Here is a 12,631-nt window from a genome sequence, read left to right as displayed (position 1 = left end):
TGAAGAAAAGTGGCTTAGGAAGGATCAGATACTCAAGGCATTTGAGACGGACGATCATCCGGAGGACGAGTGATGTTATTTGGGAGCACCGTACGGGAGCACACAGGTAATGCGAGGTCTAGGGGTAGATATACATGATCATCCAGCCTCAAATTGGCTCCAGTCCCAACAGTCCCTGACATGCACCCTCTATATCTGCAATCTAAATATGTGTGCGGCTTTAGTTTGTCCGGCAAGGAGAAGAGATTAGGACGAACCTCCTTTGGTGCGCTAACGCTGAGAACCACGGGGTGTTTCTCGCCAACAAGGACCTCGTCCTGTAAGGTATGTCAGTAGAGCTGTGGAGAATACAGATCTCCTAGCCAACCTCTATCCGGATGCCAATGTTATGGAAGTGCTTTGGGAACTGAGCGGTAGGCGGAACATATATCCCTGAATATCGGTCAAGATTAATAGTCCATTATTGATATAATGCACAGAACACGTACCTGGCTCTACAGTAATAACCATACCGGCTTTCAATCTTGAATGGATGATGAACTCTAGATCTAACGAAGACGAAACTACAAGAACCACGTACAGCTCTCCTCTGTCTGAATGCGATGATTCATGCAAATCTAGAAAATCCCTGCATCAGGACCCTAGACAGTTGTAGTAGAAACCCACGTACCGATCCCGATCGGATGACTGAGGAAATGAGGGTAAAGAACTCTCTCCAGGTCTCCTGTATGGAGAGCAAACCCTATCTGTTTCAGCTCCTGTCTGAGGAGGTCGCAAGATTTTCGATGCAAATCATGAAGACTCAATCCCTCTGCCTCCGTGCATAACCCGACCAAAGCCTTCTGTGCGGACAACACCGCGCCATATAGCTCCTTTTGCGGAGGTGTAAAGGAGCCATTGGCTGGATATGTGCGAGCTTAAGGATGACCAGATACGGGTAAATCATTGAAAGCAGAATTAATAGCACCCACTGAGGTCAGACGCGTAACCGCTTAACAGTGTTAGTGTGCCAGAAAGAATCCAATAAAATAATAACTTACTTGTATTCACATCCTGCGTCCATCAAAATCATCTCGCCATCTTGTACAACTTGATTATTTGACGTATAGTGTATGATGAGGGCATTTGGCCTGTACCGCAGATTAAAGACCCCAATGTCATGCATTTGAAGCCAATATGACTCACCCAGATGCAACAACGGGGACATATGCAAGGCGCTGTGAACCCGACAGACTACACAAATATTCAAAATGAGCTGCTAGTGCACTTTCTGAGATGCCGGGTCGCGTAAAGCGCATTGTCTTCCAGACGAAAAGGTATCATGTCAGAATAACAAGTGATGGTTCAGGAAACCAATGACCTTTGCAAGGGAGCGGCCGCTAATGTCAGCAGCCATTCTCATGACTTGTTGCTCGCAGACACTCTTGAACGTTCTTAATTGGGCAATGAGAGGAGCAAGAGGTTTCCGCCGGGAGCTCGACAATGACTCCACGACAGTCTCGTACTCTGACCGAGGATTGACAGGAGGCGAAAGGTACCGAAGCAATGACTTGGTTGAGCGCACATTTTTGCGCTGAGATTGGGGCAGGTCAATATAAACATTAGAGTAAAGGCTTATCATAGATCGCAGTTGAGTCGGAAAAGCCTTAATTGTAAGGGCGTCGTCCGCTTTAAAAACATTCAGAGCATCGTCAAAGCTTGTCCTGAAAAAGATATCATTTCAGGACATCGGTTTAGTCACGGAATTTACCTTGGGCCATCCCACTTCTCTTTCGCAGAGTCCTTCCCGTTCGAGAACAGTGTCATCCTATATCCTCGAGAAGACGCATTCTTCTCTGGTAGGAAGTAAGTCCAGGCCAAATGAAAAAAAAGTGACTCCGTACCTAGGACAACAGCGGAATCGGGCTCTTCGAAACCAGTGAGATACCAGAAGTCAGAGGCTTGGCGGTATTTGTAACTTGAAGCCATAATGTTAGGCAAGCAATCAGCGCAGACTTGATAAAGTCCTACAATATACCTTGGAGCGAATTTCAAGGTATTGAAAGAAGAAGAATAGAATATTCACATACTTCCGCTCATGTATTTAACAGGTGCAGCAATCAAAACTACCACGCTATTGCTAGGTAGGCTATCCATGAGGTCTTTCCGACGCCGCTCGTATTCTTCGGACGGAATCCCAGGCGTGAGTTCATTGGGCCTGACTGTCTTGGCTTTGATAACGGTATAGGAAGTGAACTAGAAGGTTTAAGCTCACGTAGGTGGGGGTGTGACTGAAAGAGTGGTTGGCCATAATGTGAGGGCTTGTGGTCATAATCCGGCGCTGCTTCGGTAGCATATGTTCTCAAGGACGTGCAAATTTGTGACCGGGGACATCTTGCAGCGACTGTGCGGAGACCTGGCAGCAACGAGCGGAAGCTGGAGCACATGAAGGAAGCTAAGCGCTAAGTACTTGCAAGTCGAGCAAATTATAATATTTTATAAATATGCCATTTTAGTCATTGGCGAGTCTAATTCGGGATCTTGTAGAATCACAGGCTTTGTGTTGCTTCCTTTGATCTGGAACTGACGTTGTTATTTACCTGAGCAGCTGAGGCATGGACTTGCCCTGCCCACAGATATCCTTCCTTCTCACCAGTAATCATGGACTATGACTGGCAGAGATTTGGTAGGCGAAGTCTTGACCTCACTTCAGCAGCGACTTCCCTTGCTTTCACCGCTGTCAAGGGTACAACACGACTGGGAGTAAGCCGAATAATGCCAAATTTACGATGCCAGAGCTCACATTACTCCATAGTTCTCGGTTGCTCGAGATGCAGCGTCCAGTGTTGTGGGTGTGGTCGCTTCCGCCCTCGATCACGCAATATTCGGTGGGAGTGAGGTCGCTGCGCCGGTCCTAGAAGGCGCGGTCGCGAGCGCTATCACCTTCGCCGAGAAACTTACTCTTGCTCCCATCTATGCTGGGGAGTATATTTCATCAGCTTCCCTACGAGCGGCCTATAGTTCCATCGATATGCTCTCCACCATCTTCCCTGGCAGCAGCGAAGCCTCCTTCTCTTTGGCATCATTTATCGACTTGGTAAAGCGTGAGTGGGACCATCCTGGCTCACACGAGCATATCCCAGGGAGAAGGTACGGAATAACAGAGGTCGCTAGAGCTTTGGTTGCATGGGTGGCTCTGCAAGGCGTCACCCACGAGTGGCAAGAGCAGAGTTGGTTCCCGTACCTTCGCGAGATTCAGTTTCATGACCCGTCCACCGCCCCTCATCTCAAACATACATCCTCACGAATTCGAGTAACGTCTGACGTAATATTCCCGGGGCATCGAGGACAGCTAATATCTGCAGACATCGGAGAGGCATCCGCGCAGTCTCACACCCGCTCCAGGTCTCCGAGTGTCCTGTCGAGATTGTCAATGTCGTCCATATCTTCTTTTAGGTGGAAAGAACCGCGCATAGATTTACCGCAGAAGTCTATAGCTGAGCTAAAGACTAACTTGCGAAGATTTTCCAAAATGGTTCTTGCCGGCTATGGCGGCGCAAGTCTACTCTTTTTTGGAGTACCTCTGCTGCTGACATCGCCATCCCACACTTTAAACCCGCCGACCACACGTAATGAAAAGGATGCAGAAGAGGCGCAGCTCCAGAGTGCTGTAAATGCAGCGGAAGATGAGATGAAAGGAAATTCTTCGTCTCGTGGAATGCCCTCTGACAATCTGGAGTACTCTTGGTGGGATGTATTGATGGGCAAGCATGACAAGGAAATTTTCGAGAGGTCGGTGCATGGGGAGGCAATAGAGCAGCCAAATATACAGGCAAGGGCTCGCGCAACGGCTGTTGTCGGGATAGAGCGTCAGATGCCTAGATTCTGGGTCTTGACCGACCACGATAGACGCCAGGTCGTGCTTGTCTTACGAGGTAGCTTCGTATGGAGAGAAGTTATTCGTCTTGTGCTTACTATTGCTTTACAGGCACAATGTCACTTAACGAGCTCGCTGTTGATTTGACTTGCGATCCGGTAGAATTCGAGCCTGCGTCCAGTACGTCTCAGGAAGACACTGGAGACAGTATACCATTCCCCGGGTCAAGTAGAAGGACCCATCGGAGGCGTTTGTCTATTCTCTCGACGACTTCGCATGATAAACAGCCCACGTACCAAGTTCATGGAGGGATGCTTCGTATGGCCCGTGTGATGGGCGAGATTGGCAAACCAGTCCATGTGGCTGTCATGGATGCATTGACTCGCAATCCAGGATATGGTAATCGAAATTGTTTTAATGATATTTGTCACAACTGATCGCAAACCAGAACTCATACTTTGCGGGCATAGTCTGGGAGCAGGTGTCGCGGTTCTGTTGGCTATGGTGAACGCGACGAAACTGCAATTGCTTCATATTGACACATTCCATTTAGATGTGGGCGGACCCTGCAACTTGCTTGACAGTGCCTTCAAGCGGCCTGCCAACGGATCACAATGTATCTGTCTATTGCATAGGACCTCCGTACGTTATGTATCTTATTCGACTGGGACATAATTTTCTGAATCCCCCTAGTTGTCTGACGGATGCTGCGCTTAGTCGATTAGCGTCGAAAATGGTCACATCGTTTGTATGTTCCGATGACATTGTGTCTCGACTGTCACTCGGTTCTGTCCGGGACATTCGTAATGCAGCCCTCTGGCTGTGTGATGCAAATGAGCGGAATGGTGGCACAGAAGGATATTCGGTCATCACTAATAGAATCAAGCGATGGAAGGCTGGAGATGGGTCGTCGGATGACCCTCATTGGGTATGTTCCATGCATCACAACGTGACAATATCGGCCGGATTAATGTGCGATGTAGTTTCTGTCGATGCGGAAAACCCTTGAGGCAAACATGCAAATGACTGATCTATTCCCACCTGGTCGCGTCTTATGGGCTGTCAGGGACTGCGACCTGCACCCTTCGCATCAGTCGCATGAGCCCAATAAGTATCCCGACAAAACATTAAGGTTATTCGAGGTCTTGGACGTTGAGAAAGTATTTTCTCAAATAGTTTTCTCAAGAAATATGCTTAGGTGCGTCTTGACCCGTGATGCTAGATGTCATGTTCACGCCATTTTCTAGGTCACACATGCCTCATCGATATGACCAAGTCCTTCATGAGCTGCTTTGATCTAGTTTTCTTCCGTTATTACCAAGGACTTGCTAAGGGCAGACTATTGTTGATTACCTCCAGTCCTCATACCCCTTTTTACCCAGCATTATAAGCTTAGTCGGCTATGGTGACTGTTATTCTGATATCCTTCCAGGTGTATCCATACACACTGGCCACCGTATAAGGTTATGAATTGATACCTTATTGTATACATACTCTGCCAAGGATTATCATACGATTCTGATTTAATATATGCTTGGTGGTCGTGAATTGCTGGATCTTGTCTCGGGTTACCGTACAGAGCTCGTAACGGTCACCGAAGGTCCTCTGCAATCTTTGGGGCACTGTTGCGGATTACGTATCATGGGTCTCCAACTCGAATAATTTTGAGAAACCTGGGGTGCTGGCTCCAGTGACAATGAGTTGTGTAATACAGCAAATGCGTTGAAACCTGTTGAGACTGAACAATGTGGCGCATATCGAAGATCTATGCTGGCTATTAATTCTGCTACTAAAGGTAGCGACAAAGCTAATGTAAACTGTGACAAAACTGGACTGCAGCATGAAATGCAATACACATGCTAATCCTGATCGCTCTGGTCTCTTGGACGGTACTTGATGCCACGGGACTCAAGCTCGGCTTCTACATCTTCAGGAATACGACCTTTTACACGGACAGCATACATTCCCCGAACATATTTTGCTATGAAACAGATTGCAATCAGGGATCAGCATAGCATCTAAGCTCACAGTAGCGTAAACTTGCATGTTCTTTGCCATCGAGCAACCCAGCTTGCTTCTGCGTCAATGACAGCAATAATACCATCAAAGTATGTGGTGGTGCAAACACTTATGCGGTCAGGGGAACCTTTCATCTGAGAGGACGTCAGCGAAAACTGGAAGGATTTGCGATGACCTCGTAACACCTGCATGAGCTCTTCACAATTTGGACAACCGTTCTTCCGAAAATCCATGGGATGTTGAATGATAGAACATAGTAAGCATGCTCGGAGTTGTTTGGACCTCGCTTGAGGAGGAATAGTGGCCATGACTGTTAGCTGTTATCTTGCTGGGTGAAGCCAAGGTGAAGCTGAACAGCAGTTTCACGTGCCTGGCTTATGTAATTCAAGTTCAGGCTACCGCGCGCTTCCTCAGGCTCAATATCATAACCAGTAACTTCAACTTCATGGCTGGACGCGCTGCCATCTTGGCTCTATTCCCTGTAGTCGGCGTGCTGGGATACTCGGACACAGTTCCAGTTGTAGCATGGTCATCTAAAAGGTTTGTGTCAGCTGTCTACCAATCATTCTGTCGGGACTCACTTCGGCACAGCTCGTCCGTGTTAAACAGTCTATCTCCAGACTTACGGTACGAAGATTCTGTGAGCATAGTTGGCGGAATTCTGTCGCCAAAAGATATTTGCTCCTTCGATACTGTTCTAGTAATAGACCAGCCAGGTGTATGTACTAGCCTTCCAGTTGGCTATGATACTGACATTATTCCGCAGCTCCGTAGTTCTGACCTTCGAGGATTACCCACTACTTCTGGACTCTCTTCCATTTTGAATTCTGCGCCCTCATCAAGACAGTATCCACATGTGAAACGTAGCGCCTCTTCTTCCTTCCAGGACATCGCAGAGTCTCTGGCAAGGCGCTGTGGCTCGACTTTGGCCAATGTTAGTCCAGCAGATGGTCCTTTAGACCTGGCCGAAAGCTCCAAACACATCGTATGCGTCAATATGCCAGCAATGGAGGGTAGCCCGAAATTCCGAAAGGCGGCCATGTTGGGTTATGGTGAGTTCACACCGAGTTGAATTACATCTACTTCACACATAATGTGCCAGATCAATACCTTTCTAGCGAAATCGAGAAGATCGACGCAGCTTTCACGAGCCACCTGGTTTTGTACACTGGATCACCACTTGAACAGCACCGCCGTCAGTTACTTCCCCCTTCTGAATTCGACTCAACGTTCGCCCCTCCTGATAACTCCACTCTTTCTGACGGTGGTATTTTTAAGAGATACCAATTATTCTCCACACCACTTCTTGTCGCTTTGCTCGTCGTTTTCTTCGTCATCGTGCCCATTATCATGTTGGCTGTTTCAGCTCTTGCCAGCCTTCAGTCATCTGTGCGCTTGGATGCACCAAAGGGGTACCATGCTCAGGAAAGGAAGACTCAGTAGATCAGCGCCTATTCCATAACATTTGTACATTTGTGTTTTTACTTCATAGTAATAAACATGATCAAGCAAGCAAGAGGGATCATGGATGTAAGCAGTAAGGATACAAAATAGTGCGGTACATGCAACAACTGTAAGGTAGTTACCAAAAAAAAAAGCAAGATAGCGACAGATCTACTGATAAAAAGATGAGGGAGAGACAACGAGGCAAAGCCTCAGCTGGTATCTTCCCGTCTGAGGGAATGGTTCATGGCTTCGAGTGCAGCAAGATGGAAAGGCAGTAGAGGGTATTCTTGGAAGCCCAGCATCGCGCCTGCAAGAATAGACAATTCATAAAAATTGACCGTGATATCCTTGCGCATGGTATCATCTGAAATGGTGAGGGAAGAACCAGGAGAGTGAAGCGCATGAAGATGATGTATGTAGATGGATGATTGGGTAGAAGCCGTGTGTGTGGACAGAGACCGAACGAGGATGGATGTAGATATTGGCAGGATGCTGGATGAATCAGATGTCGTCGTGCCGTCGTTGTCCGGGATGAATGGCGAATCTAGCTGTTCCTGACAAGAACGCGAGGCAAGGGGAATACGTGTAGATGGATATATGGTGTAGGTTGGGGCAGCAGTGTCCACGTATATAGATTTGGAATCCTTCGCAGGTGCCCGTCTGGATGACGTCGAGGCTGATGTTTCATTAAGTTGTGGTATGATAGGCCAGCATAAATTCTGCTCCACGGAAAGCAAGCTGACATGGAAAGGAGGCAAATCATTGCACAGGGGGACGGCAGCGGCCAGGTGAACGTTCCATCCTATAGAACAATAAGATAAGCAAAGGCAACATCAGAGTCATCCGGACCACCAACCTTCCAATTCGCTGACAGCCATAGACCCTAGTTTCGCAATGACAATCCGCCACTCAACGTTTGCTCTCTTCGCAAATTGCACCGCAAAATTCCAGACTTGCACCACTGCCGATGTCTCTATCTCGTCCTGTATTAGCCACGTCCCGAGATCGTAGGTTTCCCCACGTTGGTCAACACAAGCAGCGAATAACCATTTTCCACAGGCAGAAAATCGGTAGCCAACGTGAAGGAGCGTGTGTCGATCCATGACGTCAAGGGACCGAGCTGGAGTTGTTTGTGCGAAGTGGACAGTACTTGAGGGGCGGGCCAGAACAAAGGGCTGCTCCTGAAAATATGCAACTGTTTCGGTTTTGTCGGGAAATCCTCTAGCCATGGAACGTTCGACGGGTTTGAGCATGCGTCGATAGGTGGCATAACAGAGGGCGTCGATTTCCGAGTCTTCACCGGAAGGGCTCTCTGCCGAGGAAATAAGGTGCTCGGGGACAAACTGGAAGAGAATAGGAGCTTCAGAGCGCTTGACCTGGGTCTGCTTGACGAAACTAAAGATTTCACGCAGGAGGGGTGAGGCAAGCCCGATCGCTAGGTCAGGAATGGCTATGAAGAAGACAAGATCATTGCTTGACTCCAAGCATTGCAGAAAGGACCCTGTTTAAGCGTTATATTTGAGCACACCACTGATCAAAAGATAACTCACTTATGGACTTCCTCAGATTCTCCAGCCTCAGGGGCAGGACTCCGTCCGCTGAGCACATCGTGCTGCTCCCAGGAATGAAAGATCCAAGTTGCTTAGCCTGCTCAAAATAAAATTGATTACTTGAAAACGAGAGGAAGACCGGACTCACACTATATCCCACAGACATCTTGTTCAACCAAACCTCAGCCTGATGCTGCTTTTCCAGGCCACCATCTTCGAGAAACACGAAAGCGACGACGTCCCTTTTGCCACCGTGAGGCGTGAGGCCTAGCTTCTCCCAGAAGCGCAATGCTGATGGCAATACTTGCACGACACAGCCTGACTTGCCTACTGAAAACATGGGCGGGTCCAGCCTTTGGAGGTGAACATTTTCACCTGCAGGTATATCATTAAATATGATCCGATCATCAGATCCTCGAAAACTTACCGGATGAGAACATTGTCGATAGTTCTGCTGGTCCATCAAGAACATCCACACGCTTCAAGATTCCCGCTAGTTCCTGAATATCGCTGGGCCAAACCTGCTCATCCCCTGCGGTACAGCAACCCCAAGCGCGAGCCCAAACAGAATTTTCAACGACCTCCCGCGCCAGCGCTGCGCCTGCCGCTGCCAACTCCTGATTAATTTTCTCCAATGATGCAGCAGGAGAGACCGGTGTATGTGCGGCCGCAGGCGGTGGGGGAAGCACTAGGCTCATAGGCGCGACTGCTGATCCTGGCGGGCGAAGAGGTTGGCAGAGTGGCAGGAGGAGCGCGTGGTGGAATTGTGTGTGGAGGAGCATGGGACCTAGAGGGAGGTACGATGGGGGTGGTGTGGTCGAGCGCTCACGCTCGTCATCCATGTCTGCGTCATCTTCAGAAATAGCCTCAGACTTTTCGTCGTCCTCTAGCGGAGGAATTGTATCCTCGTGGACACTGTCATCATACGAGGACAGGAGGAACTGCCGGCAGCGCGCTCTTCCATGATCGAGTGACTTGGACTTACGCTTGACGCCGATAAGCTGGCGTACAATGCTAATGCGCGGGTCTGTTGCGGCGCTATACCGCGCACGCAGATCAGCAGGGGAAGCTGTGCTATAGCTCTGCGAACGCTGGTCGGGCAAGGGTGAAGTGCGGTCCTCTTCGTCCGGCGGGCTGGGGAGAGCAAACTTTCCGGCAGAGGAGTACTTGGCATCCGCAAGACTGTGGGAAGGAGCGAATGCGACGGGGTCAAAGGTACGAGCGAACTGGGACGGCGGGTGTGTAACCTTCACATGAGGTGTGGAAGGCGCTGAGCTTGAGGTAGTCGGAGAGGGGAGAGCAGGTGCGGGTGCGGGAGTGAATGTCAGGACATCTGGAGAGAGCTGAGTGCCCGCTGCAGGGGTAAAGGACACGCCAACATCTGCGACACCAAATATGCTTGGTGAGAGCGCAAGTGGTGCGGGCGCAGCATCTGATGGGCGCGAGGGACGATCAAAGAAGCTAAAGTCATCATCAGTGAATGTGAATGTATCGTAGTCTGCGAAGTCTACATCGATACGGCGTTGACCAGCGGGACCCATATCATAGTCCATGAAGTCGGATGTGGGTTGCGACCAGGTGGTGTCCATGGAATTGAATGGGTCAAATGAAGGTGGGGCAGGGGCATGGTTCGTCTGTGGCAACGGTATTGAAAGTTCAGACACAGATGGGGGTCCAGGGGGAGCAGGGGGATCAATTGCAGTTGCAGGAGAGGGGTAATAGACACTTGGATGGATAGGTGGCTGTTCAGTGGGTGCCGGAGGGGGTGGATGCAGTGGAAGATTTGTATCGGGTACTGGGGTAGGGACAGTAGAGACTGCAGCTGCAGCTGGTGTGACTACCTGCGGCGACGCGGATACTGATGCCATCGCTTCGCGCTCCCTGCGAATGCGCTCCCGTTCCCGATCTCTCTCACGCACGACAGACTCGACATAACTGCCGACCTCTGATGCGACATTCTGCAGGCTGGGAGTGTGCGAAAGGGTTAACGTGCGGAGAGCTCTGAGGGGAGATGGAGAAGCTGTGGCGGGACGACGCGTCAGCGGGTGGTTCGTTAAAACCCTAAGCGGTGTGCTCGGCGAGTCTACATGGGGTGTTCCGACATTGATTGACGGGGGAGGTGGTGGAGGCGGGGAAGGCTGGAGCTGCGCAGGTAGCTCTGGGATATGTGCCAGTGGCTTGCGTGATGATGAATTCGAAACTAAACACAGGGCTGTAGGCCAGATTATTGGCGTGCCCTTGTCCTCCCCCTGCTTGTTTTGCACCGCGAGCCACGCGATGATATATTGGGGGTCTTTGGGGCGCGGGAGGGGGTGCGGTGCAAGGGAGCGAGTAAAATGCGCGGTGAGAGAAGCAGTAGGACCTGAGTAATTGGCTAGGAAGAAGGCAGGGGCGCCGGTAGGGAGAAGGGTGAGAGGTGTACCAGGTGGGAGGGGGAGAAGTGCAGGAAGGGGAACGTGTGGGAAAGGCCGAAAGATGGAGTGAACCTCAAGCCGGTTGGAAGCGAGGTGAAAATCGAGGTGGCAGTGGACGAGCGGGCTGGATAACAATTTTGTCAGTGTCAGAAATGGTGGGACGGTAATATTCATACCGCAATTGCGCATGATGATCCCAGTCTGCGCCCCACTCGTTGGATATGACATTGGGTACGAGCAGGAAGCCATTGTGGAAGCGAAGGGCAGAAGTCAAGGATGCATTGACAACATAGTCTATGAGGCGTGTCCGGACAGCATCGATAAATCGAGCGTAGATTTGTCGGAGTGGCTTCCGTGGAAGGAGGCGGGCGGTGGAGATGGATGAAAGATCAGCGTGAGCAAGACACGATGCACATGGAGTTCGACTGTCTGCACATGTCAAACTGCATGGATAGACCCCATGTGGTGTGAAGGAAGAAGTTTCTGAGACTGCAGCACCAGTTAGCAGTGTGTGAAGGTGGTAACAGCTCACGACAATGAGGTGAATGTGCGCAGACTCACTTATCAGATCATCGAATCTGAGCTGTTTCAGAACAGACAGAGAGTTGTCGAGTAGCTCATCGGATGCTACAATGAACGCATGAAAGGTTGGCATATCCCGATCGATGTGAACATGTGGAAGGATTGAGTCTTGAAAAGTAGAAGCTTGATTTCGTGAAACCAGCTGTCTCCGTGCAGACTCTAGTATTTCGTATGGAGGTGCTGTTCCAGATGGGGAGTATGTCGCATAGACAATGCACGGATTTGCGGGGAGTGTCAGCACGGATGAGAGCAGCTTGTCCGATGCGGTGAGTGTCGAGGAAATCGAAGTAAAGGCACTTGGCAAGGGCGCTGTTGTCTCATGTCTGTGGGCCATATAGGCTCATTGGCGTCAACGACGTCAAAGAGCAGATTGCAGGTCGTTGAGAGTGGAGAGCAGCAATGGGTTACGCGGTCTGCATGGTTCTTTGATCCGTGGTCAATCCGTGGTACCCACCACAAACGGACTCACTAGAACTATTCTCTGAGAAAGCGAATCATTGCAAAAACTGATTCACATTACACTTGATTCTATTGCGTCGTCGCTGCCTATGGCGACGAACAGCATCGTTTGTATGAATGATAAGTATCATTAAGGTTATTATTCGTGCTTTTGGTATGTACAAAATCTCGCAACGACCACAGCGACGACGACAACGAGCCCAGGCCAATAATACTAGCTTCCGATGAAACATTGAACCATTACCATCATTGGCGACGACGTTGAGAACGTTGACAAACACTGGTAAGAGTGTACTTGGTGGAGT

The 12,631-nt window shown here is 49.7% G+C and overlaps 5 protein-coding genes across 5 annotated transcripts; 2 read left to right on the top strand and 3 right to left on the bottom strand.

Moving 5' to 3' along the window:
- Nucleotides 1–148: 148 nt before the first annotated feature.
- DEU56DRAFT_927728 (peptidase M24) lies at nucleotides 149–2,449 on the bottom strand (the record flags this gene model as incomplete). Its single annotated transcript, XM_041358624.1, has 13 exons — nucleotides 2,255–2,449; nucleotides 2,070–2,201; nucleotides 1,884–2,006; nucleotides 1,751–1,835; nucleotides 1,361–1,703; nucleotides 1,186–1,301; nucleotides 1,041–1,130; nucleotides 972–991; nucleotides 671–916; nucleotides 489–617; nucleotides 368–432; nucleotides 258–317; nucleotides 149–202 (listed from the first exon to the last, which is right to left on the bottom strand). Exons 1-13 carry the CDS (start codon nucleotides 2,424–2,426, stop codon nucleotides 149–151), a joined length of 1,635 nt encoding a protein of 544 aa, XP_041211898.1. The 5' UTR covers nucleotides 2,427–2,449.
- A 91-nt stretch (nucleotides 2,450–2,540) lies between these two features.
- DEU56DRAFT_783190 (uncharacterized protein) lies at nucleotides 2,541–5,461 on the top strand. Its single transcript, XM_041352139.1, has 8 exons — nucleotides 2,541–2,742; nucleotides 2,795–3,914; nucleotides 3,968–4,255; nucleotides 4,305–4,360; nucleotides 4,410–4,498; nucleotides 4,550–4,784; nucleotides 4,840–5,054; nucleotides 5,104–5,461. Exons 1-8 carry the CDS (start codon nucleotides 2,641–2,643, stop codon nucleotides 5,150–5,152), a joined length of 2,154 nt encoding a protein of 717 aa, XP_041211897.1. The 5' UTR covers nucleotides 2,541–2,640; the 3' UTR covers nucleotides 5,153–5,461.
- A 38-nt stretch (nucleotides 5,462–5,499) lies between these two features.
- DEU56DRAFT_783186 (Spt4/RpoE2 zinc finger-domain-containing protein) lies at nucleotides 5,500–6,236 on the bottom strand. The gene is made up of 3 exons (XM_041352138.1): nucleotides 6,061–6,236; nucleotides 5,901–6,009; nucleotides 5,500–5,837 (listed from the first exon to the last, which is right to left on the bottom strand). Exons 1-3 carry the CDS (start codon nucleotides 6,181–6,183, stop codon nucleotides 5,716–5,718), a joined length of 354 nt encoding a protein of 117 aa, XP_041211896.1. The 5' UTR covers nucleotides 6,184–6,236; the 3' UTR covers nucleotides 5,500–5,715.
- On the top strand, nucleotides 6,237–7,349 carry DEU56DRAFT_783184 (uncharacterized protein). The gene is made up of 4 exons (XM_041352137.1): nucleotides 6,237–6,415; nucleotides 6,467–6,593; nucleotides 6,642–6,927; nucleotides 6,978–7,349. Exons 1-4 carry the CDS (start codon nucleotides 6,321–6,323, stop codon nucleotides 7,316–7,318), a joined length of 849 nt encoding a protein of 282 aa, XP_041211895.1. The 5' UTR covers nucleotides 6,237–6,320; the 3' UTR covers nucleotides 7,319–7,349.
- On the bottom strand, nucleotides 7,350–12,622 carry DEU56DRAFT_783181 (mediator complex subunit 13 C-terminal-domain-containing protein). The gene is made up of 7 exons (XM_041352136.1): nucleotides 11,847–12,622; nucleotides 11,462–11,774; nucleotides 9,299–11,409; nucleotides 9,020–9,246; nucleotides 8,872–8,968; nucleotides 8,178–8,822; nucleotides 7,350–8,123 (listed from the first exon to the last, which is right to left on the bottom strand). The coding sequence occupies exons 1-7, from the start codon at nucleotides 12,199–12,201 to the stop codon at nucleotides 7,531–7,533; spliced, it is 4,341 nt and encodes a 1,446-aa protein (XP_041211894.1). The 5' UTR covers nucleotides 12,202–12,622; the 3' UTR covers nucleotides 7,350–7,530.
- Nucleotides 12,623–12,631: the final 9 nt, after the last annotated feature.

This window comes from Suillus clintonianus, assembly GCF_016758775.1.
Source record: "Suillus clintonianus strain FC179 chromosome Unknown DEU56scaffold_13, whole genome shotgun sequence".
Lineage (NCBI taxonomy): Eukaryota > Fungi > Basidiomycota > Agaricomycetes > Boletales > Suillaceae > Suillus > Suillus clintonianus.
The sequence above is the reverse complement of the archived record's forward strand: the minus strand, read 5'-3'. Positions and strand labels throughout refer to the sequence as shown.

What these genes read in the sequence shown, in the direction of transcription:
- DEU56DRAFT_783181 (XM_041352136.1), bottom strand. Translation starts at nt 12,201, where the DNA reads ATGGCCCACAGACATGAGACAACAGCGCCCTTGCCAAGTGCCTTTACT. An exon ending in CAGATTCGATGATCTGATAA is followed by an intron (nt 11,775 to 11,846) that starts GTGAGTCTGCGC and finishes CTGGTGCTGCAG; the next exon opens with TCTCAGAAACTTCTTCCTTC. An exon ending in GATCATCATGCGCAATTGCG is followed by an intron (nt 11,410 to 11,461) that starts GTATGAATATTA and finishes ATTGTTATCCAG; the next exon opens with CCCGCTCGTCCACTGCCACC.
- DEU56DRAFT_783190 (XM_041352139.1), top strand. Translation starts at nt 2,641, where the DNA reads ATGGACTATGACTGGCAGAGATTTGGTAGGCGAAGTCTTGACCTCACT. An exon ending in TCGCGGTTCTGTTGGCTATG is followed by an intron (nt 4,361 to 4,409) that starts GTGAACGCGACG and finishes CATTCCATTTAG; the next exon opens with ATGTGGGCGGACCCTGCAAC. An exon ending in TTCTCAAGAAATATGCTTAG is followed by an intron (nt 5,055 to 5,103) that starts GTGCGTCTTGAC and finishes GCCATTTTCTAG; the next exon opens with GTCACACATGCCTCATCGAT.
- DEU56DRAFT_783184 (XM_041352137.1), top strand. Translation starts at nt 6,321, where the DNA reads ATGGCTGGACGCGCTGCCATCTTGGCTCTATTCCCTGTAGTCGGCGTG. An exon ending in TAGTAATAGACCAGCCAGGT is followed by an intron (nt 6,594 to 6,641) that starts GTATGTACTAGC and finishes ATTATTCCGCAG; the next exon opens with CTCCGTAGTTCTGACCTTCG. An exon ending in GGCGGCCATGTTGGGTTATG is followed by an intron (nt 6,928 to 6,977) that starts GTGAGTTCACAC and finishes ATAATGTGCCAG; the next exon opens with ATCAATACCTTTCTAGCGAA.
- DEU56DRAFT_783186 (XM_041352138.1), bottom strand. Translation starts at nt 6,183, where the DNA reads ATGGCCACTATTCCTCCTCAAGCGAGGTCCAAACAACTCCGAGCATGC. An exon ending in ATTGTGAAGAGCTCATGCAG is followed by an intron (nt 6,010 to 6,060) that starts GTGTTACGAGGT and finishes ACGTCCTCTCAG; the next exon opens with ATGAAAGGTTCCCCTGACCG. An exon ending in TGCTCGATGGCAAAGAACAT is followed by an intron (nt 5,838 to 5,900) that starts GCAAGTTTACGC and finishes TCTGTTTCATAG; the next exon opens with CAAAATATGTTCGGGGAATG.